Source organism: Apiospora marii (assembly GCF_038362585.1).
Source record: "Apiospora marii strain CBS 49790 chromosome Unknown utg000002l_segment0_segment0, whole genome shotgun sequence".
In the NCBI taxonomy this organism is placed as follows: domain Eukaryota; kingdom Fungi; phylum Ascomycota; class Sordariomycetes; order Amphisphaeriales; family Apiosporaceae; genus Apiospora; species Apiospora marii.
Window position 1 is genome coordinate 3,335,947 of NW_027117373.1, and position 14,250 is coordinate 3,350,196.

The 14,250-nt window shown below is 57.0% G+C and overlaps 5 protein-coding genes across 5 annotated transcripts; 1 reads left to right on the top strand and 4 right to left on the bottom strand.

The window, feature by feature from the left end:
- Positions 1–423: 423 nt before the first annotated feature.
- Positions 424–1,392, bottom strand: PG985_002717 (endoglucanase; the record flags this gene model as incomplete). Its single annotated transcript, XM_066822486.1, has 1 exon — positions 424–1,392. One exon carries the CDS (start codon positions 1,390–1,392, stop codon positions 424–426), a length of 969 nt encoding a protein of 322 aa, XP_066689918.1.
- A 1,888-nt stretch (positions 1,393–3,280) lies between these two features.
- Positions 3,281–4,531, top strand: PG985_002718 (uncharacterized protein; the record flags this gene model as incomplete). The annotated part of the gene is made up of 2 exons (XM_066822487.1): positions 3,281–3,448; positions 3,509–4,531. 2 exons carry the CDS (start codon positions 3,281–3,283, stop codon positions 4,529–4,531), a joined length of 1,191 nt encoding a protein of 396 aa, XP_066689919.1.
- Positions 4,532–4,932: 401 nt separating this feature from the next.
- On the bottom strand, positions 4,933–5,618 carry PG985_002719 (uncharacterized protein; the record flags this gene model as incomplete). Its single annotated transcript, XM_066822488.1, has 2 exons — positions 4,933–5,174; positions 5,291–5,618. The coding sequence occupies 2 exons, from the start codon at positions 5,616–5,618 to the stop codon at positions 4,933–4,935; spliced, it is 570 nt and encodes a 189-aa protein (XP_066689920.1).
- Positions 5,619–6,197: 579 nt separating this feature from the next.
- On the bottom strand, positions 6,198–11,362 carry PG985_002720 (uncharacterized protein; the record flags this gene model as incomplete). Its single annotated transcript, XM_066822489.1, has 4 exons — positions 6,198–6,428; positions 6,711–8,569; positions 8,861–11,159; positions 11,294–11,362. The coding sequence occupies 4 exons, from the start codon at positions 11,360–11,362 to the stop codon at positions 6,198–6,200; spliced, it is 4,458 nt and encodes a 1,485-aa protein (XP_066689921.1).
- A 1,523-nt stretch (positions 11,363–12,885) lies between these two features.
- PG985_002721 (uncharacterized protein) lies at positions 12,886–13,719 on the bottom strand (the record flags this gene model as incomplete). The annotated part of the gene is made up of 1 exon (XM_066822490.1): positions 12,886–13,719. One exon carries the CDS (start codon positions 13,717–13,719, stop codon positions 12,886–12,888), a length of 834 nt encoding a protein of 277 aa, XP_066689922.1.
- Between the last annotated feature and the right edge of the window lie 531 nt (positions 13,720–14,250).

The following is a 14,250-nucleotide window of genomic DNA, read 5'->3' on the forward strand; positions in this document are numbered from 1 at the left end:
CACCCCGGAAGATGAAGCGGCAACCGTCCTCGCACCAGGTGAATTAATTGCCAATATGCACCCCGCATGGGCAGGGGCGAGGGCTAAGTCGGCTTAATAAGTTATATGTGCCGCTTTGGGGTTATCGGTAGCGTCCCGCTGCAGTGGACCTGAGATAGAGTGCGAGGCGAAGTGTCACGGCATGCTACATCGGCTCTCGAGAGAAACCGTCACAACCGACAGGTCTACTATTGCATATGGCGACATGCTGTACCCTGCTTGCGTGGGGCGGTAGGCCAGATCCGACTGAGCTTTCAGCGAAGCAAGCCATATAGTATATACAATGTGAGTTAAACGGTGAACTATGTACACGAATCATCGTATGCTGCCCTACTGGGGGCAGACACAGGTGTCGAAGCTTGTGTTATGATACACACGGGTATTCTAGAAACCCTGTCCTTGATGGTACCAACGTCGACCCACGTCTCTTGTGAGGCCCTTGACACCATTGGCGACAGCTGCATCTGTCGGCCTCGCAATCACATTATATCTGGGAGCAGGAGTTTTGCGGACGAGGTCGTCGACTGTGATGGGTGTTCCCGACGCCGTTGGGACAGGATGGCTGAGTGATGCTGTCACCGCATCGCCGATCAAAGTCGGCCCTGGGATCGGATAGCTCTGGACCCCCGTGGTGATGTTGAGCTGGATGCCGGGGTCACTCGCCCGGTACAGGTTCTCCCCGGGAGTTCCTGCGGGAAGCTCGGCACCAGAACCCTGGATCTCCAGATTGAAGCACTGGGGATAGTTCTGGATACCGTCCGCGTAGGACGCGTTGTGCAGCGCGATGATCTCAGTGCGCAGGACATAGAATCCCGGCTTGATCCGAAGTGGGATCTCCACGACCCACGAGTTGTTGTTGGCGATGAGCTGGTCGCTGGCCCAGTATCCGAAGGACGGCGCAGCGCCCTTCTCTTTCGTTGCCGGCGTCACCAAGCCAGCCTGGCTGATCTTGAAGAACTCGAGCTTGGTCTTATCAACTGCCTCGCAGCCCGAGTCGCCGCAATCGGCCAGGTAGTCCAAGACGGGCCCTCGGTGGTTCTGCGGCCATCCGTTCCACTGGACGTGGATCTGGCCGCCAGCCTTGACCGGGGCGTGCCCGTGGCCGTTCGCGCCGCCGCGGTGGCAGATGATGTCGGGGCTCTGGTAGCTCGTCTGATTGACGTAGCCTTGATCCTCAGCCGTCGTCGACCACGCCGTTAGGAGGGACGGGTTTTGATACCCGGGCAATGGGCGGAAGCCCTGGTAGGAGCGCCCGTCGATGTTGATATTGGAAACGAAACTGTGCGCGGTGACCCAGGTTGATCCTACACCAACCAGAGCTGCGAGCAGCTGAGTGGAAGTTAACGGAGACATGATGTCCTTGAATGGTGAATACACCCTAAAGTTTTGAGCTGGGTAGACCGAGGGGGAACACACTGTTTAGGTGATCCAGGGTTCTTCAGGGCCACAGACGAGGAGCCCAAGTACATGCCTAAGATATAAGAAGCGCCAACAACCCGGTTGGAAATATTGGCATATGAAGGATCAACGACAAAAGCAACGAAACAAGTAACCCGCCCCGTCGTGCGACCATGGGCAAAGGACATAATTAAGCCACCTATATAAAGATGTCTCATGAACCTTGGAATGGGGCCTGCTGAGGCCATTTTGCCTAATAGCCTCATCTATATGAAAGCGGGCTGCTGGTCGTTTGCCAGCACGCTAGCCAGTGCAGATCCTGTATTGCTCGCAGTAATGAGCCTTTGGAATTCTCATGGGAGGGACGTCGCTGCATTGGCGTATCGCGGCCGCCGGGCCTTTGCAGACGGAAAGCTCCATGATCTCCACGACTTGAGCACGATTTGGGTGAATTGGCCGGGTGTGTTTCTTTATACGTACCTTGGCGCGATACCTACATAGACAGAGACAGCGAGGATCTGCAGGACCATCTGGCCGTCGGATCTCATCTTCTCGAAGCCTGCGGTGAAGTCGGCCGAAACCCTAGTCTTGGCAGCATAGTCCACATTTCAACGGTTTCTCCATGTTGAAAACCGGGACTGAGTGATGGGTCTCCTCCCCTTGATGATCGCGAGGCATGCAGCATGTCCGGGTTCACATTGCCATGTAAGAAACCTGACAACGGAAGTCGCACTGATCTCTCAACCAAGACTGCGTCAGATGCAAGTTGCTCCACGATATTGGCGAGCTGGGCCAGCCCATCGCATTGCGCAAACGGCGAAGATAGAGGAGTTGTAGGGGTCTGGTAAATGGAGGTCAATCTATTCGAGGTGCCGTCTACGCCAGTTGGTTGGAGAAGTGCCGGTTTTACGTCTGGCTTTACAGGGGGGTTCCTGACAAGTCGCATTCCCCTCTTGGTGGTTCGCGGGTCTCTCCTCCGCAACCTCTTTCTGGGGAGATCTTCGTCAGGTTCCCTCGATGCGCAGTGATTGATTGACTCGCTAAGCCGCGCTCCATGGCCCAAGGGTCTTACATAAGTAAGTTTTGAACCCCTAATGTGGCAGATTCCATCCGTCGTTGTGGCTGCCCCCGAATGCGGAACATCTCCAGCGGCAGTTCAGTGGCATTTTTGTGGCTTAAACCGCCGCAACCTCAGCTGTCAGCTTCTAGTGCCCGTTCGCTGCTGCATGGCTGCTGCTGCTTCCTTTAGCGGCTCTAGGTGCCCAAGCTCGCCCAAAAACGCGCCTCAGCCAGGGCGTTTGCATGGTAGGGAAGGAAAAAGAAATAAAAAAAATAGGGCGGGCGGGAAACAGCGCCCCCTTCCAGCCAATGACAGCGGTTTGACGTCAATTGTTGACATTTTGGCTGTCGCATGGAGCTCTCCCCAAGCTAGACGCGTCCCCGGCCACTAGAGCGAGCTCCAGTTTGCAGTTGCTGCTTCCTGGACGTACGTCAACTTTGTTTGCACTTGCTCTTTGCGATAGAAGTTCTTGAGGGGACAAGACAGAAAAAAAATAGTCTTCGTGCGCGTCTGCCTATTCTCATCCAGTCTGTATCTCGACTTCCATTTCAATTGCATCCCACCAAACACAACTGTAGTGACACGATTTGCAATCCTTTTCAATTAAAGATAGCTCCCGATTTCACTGTCTGTGTCTCTCGTCCAATCTGAGACCTGGTTCTCCTTCAACTTATACAGGGTTGAACAATTGGATGCACGCGGCAGCGCAATCAGCAGGCAAATCGATTTGACTCCCACAACCCAATTCCGGAAGCAAACCAACAAACAGGAACACAGTCAGCCATGTCTTCTTCCGGCTGGTCCTGGGACCCGGCCCGACCTCTAGGCGACGGAGACGTCAATCGCCTGTGGCCGAGCTTGATGCCGACGGCTCAGAACTCTGCCAACGGCATCAACGCTACCAACGGCACAAACGGCATCAACGGCCATCATTATTCCTTCTCCGCACCCGTGCGTCTTCATCACATCCCTTGCTCCCGAATGTCTCACTGACACGCACCCCCCATACAGCCACCACCCCAGCCCTATCCCGACAACGGCAATGAAAACCAATGTGCCGTGGCTCAATCTCCTAATGGCGCCAAGCCGGCAGAAAGCCCCCAGCAGAGCCCTGACTCCGACTCCAACTCCAAACCAGCCAAGGCTCCCGCCCCCAGAAAGCGCAAGTCCGACGCCGTCGTCATCGAGGAGCCCAGCCCCGAAGACCTCCCCGAAATTCCCGACGATGATCCACGCCTCGAAGAGGTCGACCAATCATGCAACCAGATCCGCAGCAAGATCCGCCGCTTCATCGATTCGGGCGTCATGAAGGTCGGCGAGTTCCAGACCGCCATCGATGTATCGGCTGCTTCCTATCGTCGCTTCATGAACCAGACGGGCGTCCGCCAGGGAGAGGGGTCCGATGCGTACCTGAACGCGTGCCGATTCTTCAAGAAGCGCGAGCTGCAGGGCCTGAAGGCCGTCCCGCCCAAGAAGAAGGCGCGATCCTCGGTAGGGGGCAAGGACGCCGGCAAGACGGATAAACAGAAGGCTGCCGATGCCGTTGACACGGGCGACATCAAGCTCGAAGGCGAGGACGAGGGCGACGTGCCAGTCTACGAAACCTGCGACGAGTTGCGCAAGAAGATTCGTGCATTCCTGAAGAAGGACGGAATCACACAGGCAGCTCTCTGCCGAGCCATCAGCGCATGTCTCCCCGGCGATCAAGTCGTGCAGGCCCGTCAGCTGAGTACCTTCATGGGCAAGAGCGGGCCCACCGTGGGAAACAGCAGCCCCGCCTTCTACGGCGGCTACGTCTTCTTTGAAAAGCTGCGCATCAAGGAGGACAAGCCCAAGAGCAAATTCCGTCTCGAGATGGAGGACATCTTTGGCCCTGGGCGAGGTGGTAGGGAGAAGTCGCTTAGCCACCGTGAAGATGGCAAGCCTGGAATCGAGACCAAACACGATCTCAATGCTCCCATGTTCATGATGGACAACGAGCGCCTAAGCGAGGACAAGCATGGGCAGCTTCACCTCGTCACAGTGGGACGGTAAAAGGTGAGTGATTTTCCACTGGCGGCGCAATCGGGTTATGGGTGTTATAAGTGTCGAAAAAGCGTTTAAGCGCGCATGTGCTATTGCTGCTCAACTTCATTATTGTACGATACCTGCACGAATATCGCTGCTGTAGACGATACATGGGCCAGAGGGTTATTTCAACGCAATAGGGCCGTCTCATATCTTACGTGGTGTCCAACACTCTAGCTGGGCCACAACAGACTGGGACAGAAAATTCAAAAGTGTGCTGTCCACAACTTGTCCTCCTGGAGACATGCTCAACCGATATATGTGTTATTCATGGGTGATGCAGATGCAACGTGGTCAGCCGTCCACCCTTGGTGTCGGAAAGAATTGTGAAACAGCCAGTCCAGTATTAAATCGTCGCCACCCCCAGATCAGTCAAAGTACGACGTCCTGCTGTCTGGGTTGGCACCAGGTGTCGGGGTGGCGGGAAGGGCGCGTAGGCCTACCACAAAGCCCATGTTGCTGAGGACGCGCATCTGTCGATCACGAGGAACGGTTTCAGTCGCGACACACCCTTTGCTCGCGGCGCCGTCGGAGCCGCAGCACGTCCAGTTGTAGCGTCCTATGACGGAGCCGTCTACGTTGATGGAGTCGGGGAAAAAGACGGCTTCTCCTGCGGGGGTGCACGTGGGACAGGTTCAGTGAGTGCGTGTGGTCGGGGCAGAACGGTTTATGGCTAGGGGGTAGAGACAGACGGAACGACGTTCAAGAAAACATACAAGGACTTACCAGTGTGGTAGACGAACTTGCCACCTGCGTCGCGGTACTGTTCGATGCCCCCGTCAGATGTGGCACCCTTGGGCAACTCGTGGAAGCCGGCCGAGGCCACCTTGGGCAGCGGTGTGGACAGCTTCAGCCGCATGAACCGGGCGCCCGGCTGCTCTGCCCGGCCCGGGTCTTCTGCTTGCTCGGCGCGGTTGCGCTCGAGGATTGCTAGAGCCAACCGGTGGGCCGAGGCCAGAAGAGTCTTGCTCTTGTCCTGGCTTGCCAGTTTGAGGACCAGTTCCCGCAGGTCGCCCTCGGTTAGCTTTTCCAGGTCGGCGGTGATGGAGGTCATGGTGGCTGGTGGGTCCTGGATAGCAGCCAATTCCGATGATTTGGAAGAGGTATTGATTCGACCGTGGCTCACCAGTATGCGAACTTCTGGTGTTGTTGGTTGTGGGTTTTTGGTTAAGGCGATCTGGCTACGCGGTTGAGATGTTGACGTCCTTGGGTCGGAATCGCCTTTGCTCTCGAACATCACCTGGACACCATCTAGCGGTCAATAGGGATATATGCTGATACAACTCGACGACCCTTCTATAGAGATAGATGGCATCAATTGGCAACACTTGCGTCACATTCAATCCAGTTACGATTGCGTGTCGTGACTCCCAAGGCAGAACCCGCATGAAATCGGAATGTGGTGCGCAAACATCATTTCTCCCCGAGGAACATTCTCTAAACACAATCATTACGACTCCGATAAAGCAGGCTGCGATATTTCGTCCATTAAGTATGGTTGATTATGTCGCCCTATATCTACAAAGAAAATGATACCGGCCATGGCTTGGCCAGCGATCGCTGGAATAAGCTGTACTCTCTCTACCTAGTAGCAGATTGGCTGTCGTAGGGGCTTGCCGGGCACTGGTTCTGTCTAGTAGATGCCCCACTTGACAGCCTGTTGCTTGACGTTGCCGTTGCAGTCCATGTCGCCCTTGGCTCCGACCCGGCCATCGCCACCAAACTGTTTGATGGCCTCGTTGATGATATCGATGACGTCCTGTCCACCGACGACGAAGTTCACGTTGCCGTTGACCTTCGTGGCCTCGACGCCGAAGTGGCAGGTGCCTGACTTGGCAATCTCCCGCTGGTTCTTTCCAACCACCTATTACCCGGCGTTAGCGATTGCTCTTCGTTGAGATGAATGGGAGATGAGTGCTCCAAAGGGAGCAATGGATGTTGATCCAGTGAGTAGTTATACATTCCCCTATGGGACAGTGGGATAACAGGGAATAAACGCTAGAGCGAGGAGGAATAACAACCACTCCACCCGTTATAAAACACTGGAATAATGGGGGATAGACACTGGGACAGGGAGGAACAAACAGTAACTCCTCCCCTTAGGAGACAATGGTATAACAGGGAATAAATTCTGGAAGTGGCTTACCTGCGTGGTCCAGTCGGTGCTGCCGTCGCCTTGGATGTTGCGGATGATCTGCAGGCAGTCCTCAACCTTGGGGGATCCCCCACTAGACTGGTTCTCGAACGAGGATTCGCCGCACGTATCGCGTCCAGGCGGGATATCGCAGGGGTAGTTGGCGCTGGACCCCTTCTTGGTGGTGTCCCAGGATTGGAAGGCACGTTCAGGGCTGCAAACGGGCAGGCGCATGAAGCCTGGGGTGGTCACATCAACCTTAAGGAGGTTATCGATGGTGCCGCCGTCGGTGGGGTCAGCGAAGCCGCCGCCATTGGCCTTGCCATTCTGGAGGTAGGTGCGGACGGAGCCGGTGATGAGGTCCTCCTTGGTGATCCTACCGAAGATGTTGCCGTCGAGGGAGTCGAGCCCCGGGGGCGCCGAGAACTTCTGGTCGCGGCAGACGCGCTCGCAGTGGCCGTTGTCGTAGTAGTGGCACTCGCACTTGTTGGCGTCGCCGTCGGGGTAGGCGAGGTAGTAGCGGCGGCCGTCGACGCAGGCGCCCGTGGCCTCCATGGTGTCGTCTTCGAGGTAGTCGCCGAGCGGCTTGTCGTCGTCGCAGGAGTAGCCCGAGTCGATGACGAAGGCGTACGACTTGGACACCTGCCACAGGGCGGGGATGGCGTAGCCGAAGAAGGACTTGGCGATGTTCTGGCGCAGCTCGTTCTCGGCGTTCTCCTCGTCCTTCTTCTTGTCCGCCGCCGTCTTGCCGCCGTTGGAGGTGTCGGTGCCGTCCCAGCCCTTGACCAGCTTGCCGTCCGAGATGACGTCCCAGATGATGTCGAGCGACTCGTCGCTGCCGTCAAAGACCCGCTCGAGGCCGATTGAGGTCACGTTACCCCAGCCCGTGATGGTCTGGCCCATGTAGTTGGTGAAGGAGTCCTGCTTCTCGGCCGTCCACTCTGAGTCGTCGGTGCTCAACAGGTCCTTGGCGATGGTGGTACTCTGGCCGATCAAGTTCATGGTCGTGTCCTTGATGTTGTCAAAGGCCCCGCTCCCTGCCGCCTCCTTGGCGATGAAGTAAGGCAGTTTCTTGAGGAACGAGTTGAAAAAGGGGCCAGCAGCCGACAACGTACCGACGGTGATGAGGTCGATGAGCAGCAGAAGCCATGTGTTGTCCTCCTCAGGGGGAATCGGCGCGAACTTGTTCTCCAGGTCGTCCAGGGCATTGCTGATCTCAGAGCCGGCCACGTCAAACAGCGCCGTATGATAGTTGGCGTACATCTGGTGGATCGTCACGAGGGAGTTGTAGATGAGCTGGGCCGCCGGTCCAGAATACGGGCCATCTAGGCCTTTGTCGCACATCTCGGCTTCGTTGCAGTTTGATGAGATCAACGAGCCGCAGTCAAGATCAGCTCCCTCCTTAAGCGTCTGCTCGACCGACTGCATGAAAGTGCGACCATACTTCTTATCCGTGTCCTTCCAGATCCGGACGACGTCCTCCCAGGCTGCATCGGCGCGGAGCTTCTCCCAGCGCTCAGAGGGGTAGTACGCATACTTGTGTTCGATCATCTCATCTGTACAGTCCAGGTCGGTCCAGGTATGGTTGCGCGAATCATCATACTTGGGGTCATTTCCTGCCTTCGCGCGCTGCTTGAATGTAGCCCAATCCTTAGAAGGCATCGGCACTTCATGATACTCCTGCAGATCAGTAGCCCAATCCGAAGTGCCACCCATGCCCCAGGCCTTATAAAGGGAGGTGCGGGTCTTCTTCGTAGAGGCGCTCATATAGCTAACCCACTGGAGGTCGTCGTAAACGAGGATATCGCTGTTGCTGCTCGAGTCGACGAAGCTCTTGGTTACTCGGCTCCCGGCCCGTTTCGAGCCTTTGCCTATTAACCGTCGGCGTTAGTATATTTGCCCCTTTAGGAATAAACAGGTTGTTCTAGGGTGTAATAAACGCATCGTTTACGCCAAGACATAGGAATAATAAGGGGTAGCCACTGGGGTGGGAGGGCATAACCACTAGGGTTAGGAGGAATAACCACCCGAATAAGAAGGAACAACCACCCGATCATGAACGAATTGCCACCCGATCAAGAACGAATAACCATCCAATCAAAAACGAATAAACACCGGAATAAGAACAATAGGAACGGAAAAAAACACCGAAAATCACTTACCGGACATAACCTCGGCGATCTCAGCGTCGGCAATGTAGCCAGCGGTGCCGGTACACTTTCCCGGGGTGGCGTCCGACTTCTCGCGTGAGCCCGTGTAGATACAGTCCGGGCCCCAGCAGCCGGCCTCGGCCATGCTGTAGGAGCGCCCGTAGCTGGTGACGCCCACGACCACCTTTTTGCCCGGCACGCCGGCCTTGGTGATCATGGCGAGCGACTGCTTGGTCTCGGTCAGGTTGACCTGGCTGCGCAGGCAGTTGCCGTTGGCGCAGCCCTCCTGCGAGTTGGCGTTGTCCGTGTCCCACTGGCCGTGCAGGTCGTACGTCATGTAGACGATGTAGTCGACCACCTTGGCGATGTCCTTGATGGGGTACTGCTTGAGGTACCAGTAGGACGAGGGCGCGGCGATGGAGATGGACTTGCCCGGCAGCAGGTTCTTGAGCACCACCAGGAAGGCCAGGTAGTTCTTGCCGTCGTCCTTGCTGGCGGCCGGGATGCCCGGGATGTCGGGGGCGCCCGGGTACTCCCAGTCGATGTCGACGCCGTCGAGGTCGTGCTTCTTGATGAAGTCGGCGATGTTGGTGGCCATCTGGAGGCGGTTGGCGGGCGTCACGCCGTTGCGGAAGATGGAGTACGTGGCGGGCTCGGTCGAGAAGGCCCAGCCGCCAAACGAGAGGACCCGCTTCGTGCCGGTGATCTCCTTGAACTGGCTGAACTGGTACGTCGACAGGACGTCGCCGACCTCGACCTGGTAGTCGGGAGTGAGTGTGCCGAAGCCGAAGTGGACGTGCGTGTACTTGGAAGTGTCGACCTGCGAGGCGTCCTGGAAGAGACAGTCGCGGCCCATGCCGTATCCCTCGAAGTAGCCGATGCTGATGGCACCGCTGCCGTCACCCTTGACGACGTCGGTACCACAGTTGGAGATACAGCCGTAGGTGCCGGGCTTGGCCGTGCCCGGAGCGCCGGTGTTGGTGTCGACACAGAAGTCTTTGGTGATGCCGCACTGGCCCCAGATGTTGCAGCACGCGTTCAGGGGGCAGGGGTTCATGTCGGCAATGTCGGAGCCATCGGTAGGGGGCGTGGAGCCGGGCTTCTGGGGCCCGCACAGGGCGTTGGCGATGGGGGCGGGGAAAGGGGGCGTGCCCTTGCTCAGGCACATGACGGTGTCGATGAACAGGAGCTTGCAGCCGTTCCAGCCCCAGGTGTTCTTGTTGAACTCCTCGAGGTCCTTCTTGGTGAGGCTGTACTCGGCCGCGAGGTTGTCGCAGTTGTCGTCCTTCTTGACCTGGTAGCTGTTGCAGGAGCCGTCGGCATTGGGCTTGGGGCTGAAGTCGGGCATGGTCCCCATGGAGCAGCAGACGTGCTGCTTTGGCTTCAGGTTGGCGCAAAAGCCCGAGTCCGGGTTCACCTTGGTGAAAGCAGCAGGCGGGATGCCGCACTTGCCGGCGAGCTTCTCGCAGGTGTCGTCAGGCTCGACCTGGACGGTTCTGCATTCGGCGCGCGCAACCAAGGCACTGTCGAGCGCGGTGGCGTTGGCGGTGCCGTTCGCGTGCGTCGGCGGATTGAGCGGCGTGGTGAACGAGGCCCGGCCCGTCAGGTTGGTGGAGCCGGCGAACTCGAGGCAGCTTCCTTTGCCCCAGGACTTGATGGCGTCCTGGATGGGGCCAAAGGTGCCGTTGCTGGTCACCATGACACCAAAGGTGTGGCTGCTGTCGTAGTCTGGCCCGCAAAGCTGCATGGCGAGGCTGGGCGTCGAGACGTTGACATTGGCCAAGTTGTCCTGGAAGATCTTCAGAGCCGACTCACTGAGGCCCTGGTTCAGCAGACCTTGACCAATGTAGAGACCGATGGCGGCTTGACCAGACTGGCCGAACATGATGAAGGGCCTGTCGGTGGCGCCGTGGCCGTGGTCCGCATACTTGCGGATCTGCTTGGTCAGGGAGCGGAGGCTGCCGGCCGCGAGGCCAAAGCCCTCCTCCCACCATCCCATCTCGAACTTGACCTGGACGGACGCGGCGACAGTGAGGCTGGTGTCGTTGCTGGGGAGCTTGGCAAAGTCGGGGCCAAACGACGAGCAAGCGTGGATGCGGTGGGCCTCTCCCGCCCTGTCCACCTGGTCATCCAGAGAGAAGTCGTAGAACATGGTCTCCTTGCATCTCTTGATCTGCTGGAAGTCGGGGTAGACGGACCAGTTGCCTGGGTTGGGACCGGCGACGCTGCATCGCTCCGGACAGTTGCCCGAGCTGCGGTACGTGGGACTGGCGGACTTTCTGAAAAAGGGGGAACCGGGCTTGGCCGCCACCTGTCCAATGTGGGTATTAGTATCATTTTTCAAGGTAAATATGTCATATCAAGAGTGATAGATTGTATCTGAAAGCTCGGGATAGTAGAGAACAAACGCGGGAGAGGAGGAAATAGACGTAGAATGTCACTTACAGCGCCATCAGGAGCGAGCGAGAGGCCGACGGCGAGGGTCGCCGTGAGCCACGAGGGAAGTGCGACCATGGTCACAAGAATGAATAAATGAGTGTGCAGAAGCGTGGCGTGAGCTTCATGGAGATAATCATGCTGTTCTCGAGGGACGGCAATATCATCTTTATAGTCGACGAGGATTGCTCACTTTTCCACGGCCTCCCTCCGCATCGCCCGCTTCGCTTGCGGCCCATTGCCCCTGAACCGAAAGATTGAATAGGCCTGACAATGCTCACAAGCTTACAGGCTGCAGTGCAGGAATCGGCCATATCGCCACCGGGTCGATGAGAGCCTGGGTCAGCAAACCCTCTGTAGCAATTTCCCGAATCTGTGACTTGTGTCTAAAAATAAGCACTAGCAACATATCATTAGGCCCGTAAAGGCATCGTGCCAGGCTGACTGTGTTCAGCCCTGGCTCTTTGGGTGACTGCGTGCCGGTAGCCGTGTGATGGACGTGATTGACATGCGATGGGCCATCAGTCAGTTTTTTCTTTTTACTAGGGACGCTTGATATGGATCGAGAAAAGTAAAAACCACAAAATGCCTATCGCCGGAAAAGGACGATGTCCGGCGGCGCAGCAATGAGGCCTGACCTGACAAGTCGGTGGTCGAGGACATGGGGAATGCGTACGGGGGTAAATCCATATTTTCACAGCCCCAAAGAGCGATTCGTTGATGATAATACTCTCATACCGAATAGCGCTCCCAGTTGATATGAAGCTATTCTATTATGCTTAATGTCAGCTCTGGCCGTTGGGGTAGGCGTCAACTCGTCTGAATACTAACAGCGCCAAGTGGTGATTCGTCTCAAAAGTTGTCGTCGGGGATTTATCCGACGTCAGGTACCACAGATCTAAGCAATTCCAAGCTCTCGCTTAGCGGGAACTAGAGCGCCACAGCCGTAGGGCAGGGTGGCAGGTGGCACCCAATCAAGAAGAGATGATGTGGGCGCGCCGGTGATTGGCGAGGGGGAGAATCTTCCGCCTCCCGTGCTTCTCTTTCTTTTAGCTTCCGCTTTTGGCCTAACGCTTATTTCTGGACCCTCCCACTCTTCGCTTCGACCCGCACGCGTTCATGCACCCGCAAGCCGTGAGACGACTAATACCTACTGCAGGCCAAGCATATTGCATGCATACAGGACTGGTTGAAGCAAATGAACAGTATCATCACTTATCCTAGGGTTGAGAGGCCTGCTTACGATGCTAACACAACCAATATTTCAATGGTGTAGTGGACTTGACAAGGCACGAACGCTCCACAGCGAGGGACCTTTTCTGCTTCCGGCAGGCTGTCTCCAGCAAAATCAGCCCAACTGTCACCTGTGCTACAGGACCCCTGAGGGTATCTGAGATGGCCTTGATCTAATCGGGCTGGCAGCGGGCCCAGATCGCTCAAAAAGGCAACCAAATCACTTTGCTGACAGGATACCAGCAAAACGATGCATGCAATTTCAGGTGCTGCTCTCTCCTTTTATTGATTACAAGCTTCTACAACATTCGTTCACGTCCAAACTAAGCAATTTATAGAATACAGAAATAGATTCACCCCCACAATCATCACACCATCAGAACAAACCCGAACGCCCCCACGGTGGCGGCCAAGCATGCAAGGCCCGTCACAACCAGCTTCTGCGCGGAGCTTTTCTCATCCTCGGGACAATCGACTCCCTTCGGTGGGGCCACATCCTTATTTGCGCACGCTTTGGCAGTCATGGAGGCGGCCATGCTGGACGCCGCCGCAGAATCGATCTGGACCCGGCAGGGACTGGGCTTGGGCTCCTTCTCGGCCACTTTCGCGCAGTGGTCGCCACCAGACCAGTCCACCCAAGAGGGTACTTTCAGGGTTTCCGTCACGTCAAAAGCGAGGCCCAGCTCCTGGGGACAGTCCTTGTTGTCCGTCGCTGCCGCGAGGTCGATTTCGGGCGCCGAGCGATCGGTGGTGAACTGGATAGACTGGGTGGTGGTCCGGTGGGTGATGCGCTTGCCCGTGTTGGTCAGCTCGAGCGAGGCCTCGGTGCAGTTGTCCCAGCCCACCGTCCACGTGAGGAGCCAGCGGCCGTCGGCCTCGAACCCCTCGAAGTAGCCGTACTGCAGGAACGGGTCGCGGCTGGTGAGGTTGGCCTGGCGCACGTTGAAGCTCGAGCTGACGACGCTGTTGCCCATGTCGTCCAGGTTCCAGACGGTGAAGGAGACCTGCGTGTTGAGCGCCGCCGCCAGCTCGGGGTTCTGGTAGCCGAAGACGATGGGCAGGCGCGCCGTGGGCGCAAAGGTCTGGTTGCGCGGAAAGGCCAGGTCCAGCTCCATGATTCCTGAGGTCGGGCTCGCGGCCTGGACGCCGCTGCCCACTGCGCAGGCTGCGAGCAGCGCGGTCGTCTGCGAACGGATGTGCATTTCTGGATTGCTGACGCCAAGTAATACTAGTCAGGGGTAAGGGAACTAAGTGGCCCTGTCTGCGGCGCGGTGGTGAGAGCTGAACAGAGATAAATGGAGTGCAGGAGGCAAGCTCGTCAAAGAAGAAGTAAGCGAGTAACAGCTGATTGACGAGAAAGTAAAGTGTGGCACGAGAAGGATGCTTCTTGTAGTGGGATGAGTGAGGGCGGGAAAAGCAAAGAAAGGGATTCCAGGCGTGCTTTTTCGCAGGGGCCAATAGACAGGCATTCATGCGTTGGGCCAATCGCACGATCTCGGCTCCACCCTTTCCAATCTGTGGTGCCAGGAGGGCGGTGCCGATGTGCCGCTGAGCCAGTCAGACCTCCCTTGCTGCGCTTAGTGGGCCGCTGACAGCCTATACTGTACTAGCGTCGGCCCTATGCCCGCCTTCCTTAACGGGCCGGCGTCTAGATTCATGATAATCTCCCGTGCCTCGAGGCTAGCCATGCTGTCAGCAACGTAGTCCTCTTTGTTACTGCTCGCGCTTTCGGG